We start from the raw sequence: 9,511 nt of genomic DNA, 5'->3' as shown, positions 1-9,511 counted from the left end.
TACGCAGTTCGATACGTGTTTACGTAAGAGACGTCCTCACTAGTGATAATACGTAAATTCCAAAAGACAGGAAGTGTGATGTGGCTTTGATTGCTATCAAAATGGTAAGATTGTTTTCATTTTATTAGCAACATCTTAATGTATAGTGCAGATATATATTTTAAAACTCAAGTCTGCTTTTGTTGCCCGTCAGTTGGCAGCTGCGCGGCATGCTGCTAGCAGGCATGCAGTTTATGCTAACACAACAAACTGAGTTGCTAAAATCGGCTAAAGATTTAGCAAACTCCGCTGTGGTGTTTTCGAAAATGGATACATTGCGAACGTAGCCGTATTATCACATTAGATAGCTTATGTGTCACCGTTTAAAGACCCGTACGTTGTAAGCGATGCAAACCGTGATGTTTTTTGAAGGTGTGCCACGTAGCTGGACCACTTACAGCAGAGCTTCTCTGACTGCATCTGGTTCTGTAGCGTGGCAGTTTATAATTAGCATGAATAAAGACCGAAAACACTTATTTAACTACAGGTTAAGAGAGATTTGTTTTAACTGGATAAGCAGGGAGGCATGTTAATCTTTCTAACAGCCTTCTTTTACAAACTTCCATTTGATTTATATATTAAAAGTTAGCTTATTCATAAATATAGTAAGGTGGTAATAAGGCTGTAGCTATCATAAACTATGAGTATAAGCATGTACTCATGAAAATGGTTGAATTGTTGTTTTTGCTGGTTTTTCATTTCTTTTTTTTAGCATATGGATACATAAAATCATCAACTAATGCACTATGTTTTTAACTTGTGAGAGAAGTCAGTATTTAGCACAGATGATCTCACAAACAGGAATATAAGAAATAATAAAGATTTTCTTAGCATCTTTCCTAAAACTCCAGCCCGTAGTAGCACATAAAAAAAACAACTTCTTTTTCAGAAGTGATGAGGTCAGTAACAAAATCATGAGTTGGAGTACAAACCACAGACCTCCTGGTAGTGACATATGTATTAAAGGTGATCAGATTTGTAAAGCCTGAGCAATAACTAAATGACAACAAAGTGCACAATTCCCATTTTTGAAAGCTTTAATAAACATGCGAGAAAAAAGTCAGACGTTTGATGTTGTGATCAATTCATAACCAACTGAAAAGAAATTGGATTCATTTCTCTATACGGCTTAACTGAGCGGAACTTTGTGTCAAATATGTATTTGTTTTTTTATTTTACAGTCAGCCATTTTCAACTTCCAGTCACTGCTAACCGTGATTCTCCTGCTGATCTGTACCTGTGCCTACATCAGAGCGCTCGCTCCCAGCCTGTTGGACAAGAATAAAACCGGGTATGATCCGACAGATTTTAAAAAAAATAAAAAATCATCTGACGTGTTTCAGATTCTTTGGTTGTAAAAGAAAAGAAGAAAAAAAAATCAGTTTCTGTTTTTCAGCTGGATAGCAATAATATCAAGCTGCATAATCAACACACTGTCAGGAAGAGTTGCCATTGTCTTGGGTCTATCATGCTTTGGAGATGATCAAAGTCAATTATTGCTCATCTAACCAAGCACTTATTCACTATAAAGTGATTGGTTTTAAACTTCTAGTTAATTCTTATTCACATAATCATTTTTTGTAATGCAATATGGCCATTGAAAGTTGTTCAAGCCTCTCTCTTGTCTCTGGGGTCTGGAAGCATAAGAACACATTTTAATAATCATAAGCTCATTGTTGTTTCATGTGCAAACTCTGTGATTCACTTGTTTAATAAACCTGGCACAGTCCATATGCGGCCAAAGCTGAACTCATTCCCTGACTCACACAGCACTGATTAAGGGAGAGGCATTTCTCTAGACAAACACATAACAGGAAGGGTGGCAGATGGAGGGATTTGTAATTTCTTGTGTGAAAGTAATGAGGTATTTTGTGCTGCTCTTTGATGAATGGAGATGCTATAAATCTTTAAATAAGATCATATGGCAATATTATTTGTGTTTACATCTGTGTAATAGTAAAATATATATTTTTTTAAATGTGCTGTTTTGACTGTGCACTAGATATTTACCTAGTCAATAAATATTGGAAGACAACCTAATATCCACCATACCTTAGTAGAATGACTATAATTTTTGGATTGGGACAGCCTTCCTGGTTTTCTTTTTATTTATTTTATTTTTTATGGAGTGAGGGTGACAAAGATTATCACAACTTCTGCTCTCAATATTTATTAAAGAAAGATGAAGCCAAAATAAAAAAAGTTAAGATAACTACATAGTTCACATTTACACATCATTGACACCATTACATTTGGTTTTATTATACTAAATATTACAACTGCTGGGGTTTTTTTTTTGTTGTTTTGTTTTTATTAGAAAACTGGAGTTTATAAAATACTAGATTTCAGGAAATGTTAATGATTATTTTTTAAATGTTTTCTTTTATTTTGTGTTATAGACTCCTAGGAATTTTCTGGAAATGTGCCAGAATAGGTAAGCATGTTAAAGTCTGGTAAACATGCCTCTCATTATTAAATTAGAATATTATCATAGTTAATTTATTTTGTTCATCAGGTTGTGTCAAATCTTGCTGTATAGTGAAATCAGCATCTCTACAAAGCTTGTCGGTAAAGAAAAACACGAAGTCTTCTAAGATTATCTGGAAGACACCTTTCCTGAGTTTAGATCTGATAAAACACTGGACCAACACTCCAAAACATGACTAATTGAAATTTTCACAAGCAACTCTGTGCCTGTCTGTTTTTCATCCAGACTCTGGAAGCTTGTTTTCATCTGATAAGAGGAGTCTGGACCACAAGGCCATAGTCTTCTTTTCTTTACTCCTGATGTTGTGTCTGAATGAGGGATAGCCTAACATTAGAAATGTAAAAGTTGTGGCCATGTTCTGGATACTTCTGTACGCTATGGCTTTGGAAGCACTTTTCTTTCATATGCCTCTGTACAGCCCTCTATGAACAACCAGAATCATGTGGACGGAGTCAGCTGCTGTCTATTGGATACGTGTCAAATAAGCAACCTTTACTGCAATAGTGTAGGCCATTACATAAAATTTCTGTATTAAGTCTTTCTTGTTTTTTATTGGGTTTATGACATTGTAGTTGGGGGTGGGGTGGGGGAATCAAGATCTATTCCAGTCAACTTACTTAAATAAATCTAAATAATAAACCTTTCAATGTTGTAATTTGTCGGGATGCATTGTTACAGTTCCACAATTTCTATTTCCTGAAATTAGAATTGTGAAATAATTCTCTTAAATGTTGACATTGTTCCCTTTCTTCAGGTGAGCGGAAGAGTCCCTGGGTGGCCTGCTGCTGTGTCATCATGGCGTTCAGTATACTGTTCCTACAATAGCGCAGCGGCCGGTACAATTACAAATGGAACAATGAAGACATGGACAAGAAATGAGGCATGGACTGTATGTTCCTAGAAAGGACTTCCATTGGCTGTCACTTAGATAATGTGTTAAAATTACAAAAAGATAAAGCCTAATTTTAACATGTCGTAACCACGGAGACACAGAATGTGTGTGTGATAGCACAGGGGTGTGCTGATAGTCCCGGTCTGTCTAATCCTCTCTGCAGAGCTCCAGATTTGGGTCTGTGTTCACCTGAAATGTTTACGACTCTGATGCAGGTGCCTCCATGAGGGGCGGGAATCAGGAGTGGCTTTGCTTCTATTAACAACTGTTTGTGGGATAAATTGATACATAGTTCGCCAAAGAAAATTTGGCGAACTATGTTTGTTTATAATTGCAACGAGCTTAAATTTTACACAAAAAAAAGAAATCCACATAAATTTCCATACTTCCAAAAGTTTTTCATGGTTTGTCTGGATTCTTGTATCTAAAGAAGTTGAACACATTCAACACCAGTTTGCTTCTGTAGACATGTCAAGTTTATTCTTGTCTCTTATTTTTTAAAAATAACATCACTCAGACTGCAGCTATTTAATTTATAAAAACAGTTTTTTTTTAAATACTTTATTTTTGATTAGTACTGTCTTTTATCTTGGTTATATTCGTTGTAATGTCACACAGTAAGGAGTGTTGTTAATTCTCTATAGACAAGGGAAAATGCATTTGCAATAAATCTTCTTTCAATGTTGTTTCTTTATGAAATTAATAGTACAGAATATGTCATCCTACCTAGATCTTTACAGGTGTTGAGTTCTTGTGTAAATATAGTCCTGCAGACTGTAGACTATGGAATAACATTCTCTGTAATCATGGAGTCAGCACTCATGTTCCCAAGGTTTACTGTAAGAGACAGATAACTATATACATTCCATGGCGTCAGCAGACATATGTTAGGTTTTCATTTAAATCAGAAAAACCTTGAAGTTACAATTACGTGGACAAAATCTAGGTTACTGTGGAGTTCATGCAGGTTGTTCTGGAAATTGCGATCACATGTTGCTGCTGATTTGAATAATCTTTAACTGTTTGACAGGATAAGAGCAGAATTCCCAGACAATGTGACCACTGGATTTTAAATGCTGCTTTCAGCAAGCGATTGCTCTAACAAAGTGGTGAAAAGCGATGTTATCAGAACATGCTGCCTGAATTATTTTTGACCACAAAGTTCAACTATTCTGGCCAATGATGGTGTGCATGTCACACTTCTTTGCCTAATCCGATGGATCTCAAACTGGATTAAAAACTGATTGTAAAGCCACAAAGCAACAGTATATGTTGATTAAGCAAAGTGACCTTTGTTTAGTCAGAAACTACTGAAGTGAGGAGTACAGTGAAACCCAGTAAAGATTTTACACAGAAAATAGAAAAACTTTGTATTTGCTCACTGATATCCTTTTTGACCTGGAAATGTATTTGACCCAGTCAAAAATAAAATGGTATGAAACACTGAAGCAAGTGTTTCTGAGTTTGATAGATTTGCTACAGTACTATACATATACACTATGTATATGTATACATATACACTATGTATATGAGTAATGACGGCAATATGACAAGGTGGCCATATTGGATTTTGAGGTTGGATGGGTGAAAATGTACTTTCTGATTCTTTGGACCTTAATTTCTGCCTTTGTAAAAAAAAAAAGAAATATTCTTCAAGCAATACCAGTTTGTAGATGTTTTTTTTGTTTGTTTGTTTTTGCTTTAAAACAAGCAGTTATACTACTGTTTTTTTTTAAATGCCCTTCAAAAATAATGGTACTTGCAGAAAGATATCAAGAACCATTAGTCCAAACCAATTGTTCCCAATTTTTTTTCCAGTAGGTTTTCCAGTTTTTTTTTCTTCTTTTCTTCTGTTATCAAAACAGCACAAAAATGATTTGTTGAAATATGTGGCTTAATTATGCACCTTTATTCACGAACTGAAAATTGCAAGCGTCAGGTTAGTGAAACTAGCGGGTCAGTCCCACCAGAGTCAGAAATCCAAGTAGGAAGATCAGAGGCTTCTCACTAAACCAATCTTTGCGTCCCTAATGGCTGCCACGCAGCTGCCAGAAAAAAAAAACATATTTTTTTACACTTTTATTGATTTGATTCTCATCAGGTGTTTCTTACGATACTTTAGTGAAGATTATCCCACGGTGATTGAAAGTACAAAACATGTAGAAATACATTATTGGCTTGTTTTGCTAGCAGTATTTAGTGTGGAGGCAGACCACACAACTATTGGGAAACCCTGCTGGTTGTCAGACTTGGAACTGCAGCATGTTTTACCTGGTTTTGAAGTCATTTCCAGATCTAAGTTGCAACCAGAACTTTTTATTTCTCAAAATTCTTTCCACTGCATTTCCCCTTTTAGGAAGTTTCTGATGACCAAAGTTCAGTTTGCTTGTACAACTTTATTTTGGGGTGTTGGTGGTTTTTAGCTCTACTTCACAGTTAACCTGCTCAGCTTTACCTTGTAAAAAATTGACAGAAGAATCTTTCTGCTAACTATGGATCAAATTCTCAAAGAAGTTTAACTTCTGAACGATGGGCAGTCCCACGCACATTGTCAGTGTGTGGGACTTATCAAAGGTCAACACTTGTAGACAAACTCCCTCTTGATAACTTAGTCCCTGATGAGCATCCAAATCTCAATAGGCTCTTATGCAGTCCCTTGAGGATTCATTGTGTGTGGCTGTTCCGGCACTTCTTTTTTTTCCCTTAAAGATAAAGCACCAAGAGAAGCTCTACTTGTGATTGTCAGGCTGTGACATAGATACAGGAGACGTAAAGGAGCAGGAAGCTCTCGGTCAACTTCTATCTTGGGTACCCAAGATACTGGTAAGTTGCAAGGACATGCTGTGTCAATAAACCGAAGTAACTAAGGGTTGACAAGAAAACCCCGTGGGAGAGCTGGCGCTCGTCTCTGTTGATTGCAGCAACAGTCGTCAGTCGTTCCATGATAAAGAATGAGAATGAGCTAAATAGAATGGTTGGAGATTGCAGCCTACGTGGTGCAGATGGGTTCTTCTGGGGCAAACTGAAATGAAACGAGCTGCTTTTGTATTCCACCCAAATTGTTTACCTCCCAATGAGCTGCTAAAACAATCCATTTAAAAACCATGTCAAATTGCCAAACGTGCAAGAAAGCATGCACAAATATATTTGGTCACAGAATTATAGTTCTGTGATTTATTCAGCATGAACGTAATCAGAAAAGGTTCTGCTTGGATTATGACAGTTGACTGTCATCAAATTGCAAAAGAGGTAGGCTAATTTACATTTTGACTAGTTGGACAAGAAAATGAGAAGACAGTCTGAAGCATTACAAATGCATGTGAACAAAAAAACAACCCTTACAATTAATAACGTACAATGCTTTGAGAAAACTTTTCCCAATTACAGATTTCTTTTGTTGTCACATTTCAAACCAGGAGGCAACATTTAATATCAACGACAACCTGAGTGATAACAGAGTTTCAGTTTTAAACTATTTCATTAGTCAACCTGACTGAAAAATCAGTCGCCTCTGAACCTAATGACTGGTTGTGCTACCATTCTCAGTAACAAGTGCCACCAAGTTTAGAATAGCAATGCGTTACTAAGGAGGAATTTTAACCCACTTTCTTTTATTTCTGCCACATTGTAGTGTTTTTGAGCATGAGTAGCCTGTTTCTGTTCATGTCGCAGCTTTAGATTTAAGTTCTGACTTTGACTAGGCCACTTCAAAACCAAAATCATTTCTGAGCAATTTAGGGTGGACATCCTGGTTTGCTTTGAACCAGTGTCCTGCTGAATAACTAGTCATTTTGGCCCAAAGGTCACAAACTGATAGCTGGATGTTCTTCCTCAGGATTTTCAGCTATAGGGGAAAATGTTTATATATTTCAAAGATTACAGCTAGTCCTGAAAAAGCAAATTAGCCCCAGATTTGTAATAGTTTTACTGGTAATGACTGGTATCTGTCAGAACTCATGCCTTTGAAAAAGATTACACATTTGTCATTTTAGTCAACAGAGTATTTCTCAAAATGTCTTGGATTGGATTTGTCTGCATTTTATTTTGGATGCCATTTACTGTATATCCAGTCTCTGTCTGAAGTGCCTGGACACTACAACAGTCTCCTAAGTGAGGCAAGTCAAGCCTGTAGCGCTGTAGCTCTTCTTCATTCTTTGGTGGCTTTAGTAGTAACTTTGTATGTTGGCCGCTCCTGTGAAAGTTCACCCCTCTCTCATATTTTCTCCATTTGTGAATAATGCCTCTCACTGTGATTCACTGGACTCCAGAAGACTTACAAATGTCACTGTAACCCTTTCCAGACTGACAGATGTCATGACTGTTTCTAATCTCTTCTTGAATGTCTTTAGATTGCAGGTAGACTCTTTTAAAGTGATTTCTTGAACCTACAAATCCAGCAGGAATAACATCTCAGTGTGGCTTGTGAACTTCTGGTTAGTAATCTAAAAGAGGCTAATTCAACATTCAAGGAAATAACTAAGTTTCCACCCAAACAAATGGAGTTTTGGGTAGCTTTTTGTCCTTGTCTTTGAAACTTGTTTTAAGATTTGAAACATGTCATTGTGATAAAATGGAAAAACAAAAAATAAGTATTTATAAATCTTGCTATCAAGTGTAACAGATTTTAACATGTTACACTATTAAAGCCAAAAATGTCTAGCAGACTGCAAACACATTCATGTACAGATGATGCCGTTAAACCTGCCTTACAGTCTTAGTTCACCTTTCTTTCTAATACAGACTAAATCAAGAGCTCTTATATATTTAGTGTTGTTTAGAAGCGTTCTCTCAGCAGAAACTTATGGTCCAATTAGGGCTCCACTAAATGAAGGCAGTGCACCATAACTCAAAGCATTCCCTTTTTCTGCACACATCATCACTCATGTAGGTCCATTAAAGCATCCAGAGCACATTAGTTTCATTTCCTTGTCTCTTTGATCAAATTTGAAAGTTTCTTCTAGTCGTTTTAGGGACTTCAAAGGCCATCAAGCCTAATAAAGACTATATCTCCTGCTGAGCGAGCCAAGGTTGTTCAAGAAGACCATGGCGCTCAACATTAGTAGTGGTGTATGTTTAAATAACTGTTTTAGGAGAAAAAAATGTGCATACTGCATGTGAGTAATAATTAGAGGATGAAAATGATAATTATTTAATTGCCCAGACATATTAAGGACATAGGATACAAAATGTTTTATTAGTGTAAAACATTTTGTATCCTAAATGTTTTACACTAATAAAACATTTAGTGTAAAATGTTTTATTAGTGTAAAACCACATCTGTGGTACTTCTGTACCACAGAAACATCTTACTGAGGCCATGGATTTAAAAGATTGAACTATTGCTCAGTAGTCTGAAGTTCTTATTTCAAATGAAAGTAAAATTATCTTTTAATGTGAACTCTGGTTCTGGATTGCAACTGCATACTTTTAAGGAAAATCTACATCACAAAACATATTCTATTAGATTTTTTTTTTCAATGTGCACCATATTTATTTGCTCTCACTCAGTAATGGAAATGTTGATTTTTAGGCCTCTAAAATATCCTCTAAGGAGTGTTACCTTTATTTTGATTCCAGAATCATTCAAATACACCTTCTGGTTCTTGAGATACATGGAATCAATTTTGGAGGTGTGATTTTTGAGAAATCCCCAAAAACGATGCATAGGGAACAAGGGGTTAAAATATTTTGACCTACACTGTCTGTAAGTACTCACACACATCATGTTTTCTTTAATACGCAGTTTTTTTTGTTGGTACAACTTATTTCATTCTGAAACTTAAACGTAGATATTTAGAATTAACAAAAAAATGACGACGTCCTGTTTGGTTGTCAAATGCTGCCTTGCAGCTGCGCTGAATAATTCAAACAGTATTTTTCTGTGGCATCTGCAGCCTCTCACTCTCCATGTGCGTTTTCTCTGGGTACTCCAGCTGCTTTCCAGTTTGTTCATGTGGCTCTAATTCAACTGTCATCTTAAGTTTCAGTTCAAAATCAGTTTATGATTCCACTTTAACCCAATAACATATATCGTATTTTCCGCACTATAAGGCGCACCTAAAAACCTTCAATTTCTTCAAAAGCCGACAGTG

At 36.1% G+C, this 9,511-nt stretch overlaps 1 protein-coding gene across 1 annotated transcript; it reads left to right on the top strand.

Moving 5' to 3' along the window:
* Nucleotides 1-6: 6 nt before the first annotated feature.
* On the top strand, nt 7-4,867 carry tmem167a (transmembrane protein 167A). The gene is made up of 4 exons (XM_008418878.2): nt 7-104; nt 1,221-1,330; nt 2,439-2,473; nt 3,282-4,867. Exons 1-4 carry the CDS (start codon nt 102-104, stop codon nt 3,350-3,352), a joined length of 219 nt encoding a protein of 72 aa, XP_008417100.1. The 5' UTR covers nt 7-101; the 3' UTR covers nt 3,353-4,867.
* The last annotated feature ends 4,644 nt before the right edge of the window (nt 4,868-9,511 follow it).

Source organism: Poecilia reticulata, linkage group LG9 (genome assembly GCF_000633615.1).
Source record: "Poecilia reticulata strain Guanapo linkage group LG9, Guppy_female_1.0+MT, whole genome shotgun sequence".
NCBI lineage: Eukaryota > Metazoa > Chordata > Actinopteri > Cyprinodontiformes > Poeciliidae > Poecilia > Poecilia reticulata.
The sequence above is the reverse complement of the archived record's forward strand: the minus strand, read 5'-3'. Positions and strand labels throughout refer to the sequence as shown.

What these genes read in the sequence shown, in the direction of transcription:
- tmem167a (XM_008418878.2), top strand. An exon ending in TTGGACAAGAATAAAACCGG is followed by an intron (nt 1,331 to 2,438) that starts GTATGATCCGAC and finishes TTTGTGTTATAG; the next exon opens with ACTCCTAGGAATTTTCTGGA. An exon ending in CTGGAAATGTGCCAGAATAG is followed by an intron (nt 2,474 to 3,281) that starts GTAAGCATGTTA and finishes CCCTTTCTTCAG; the next exon opens with GTGAGCGGAAGAGTCCCTGG.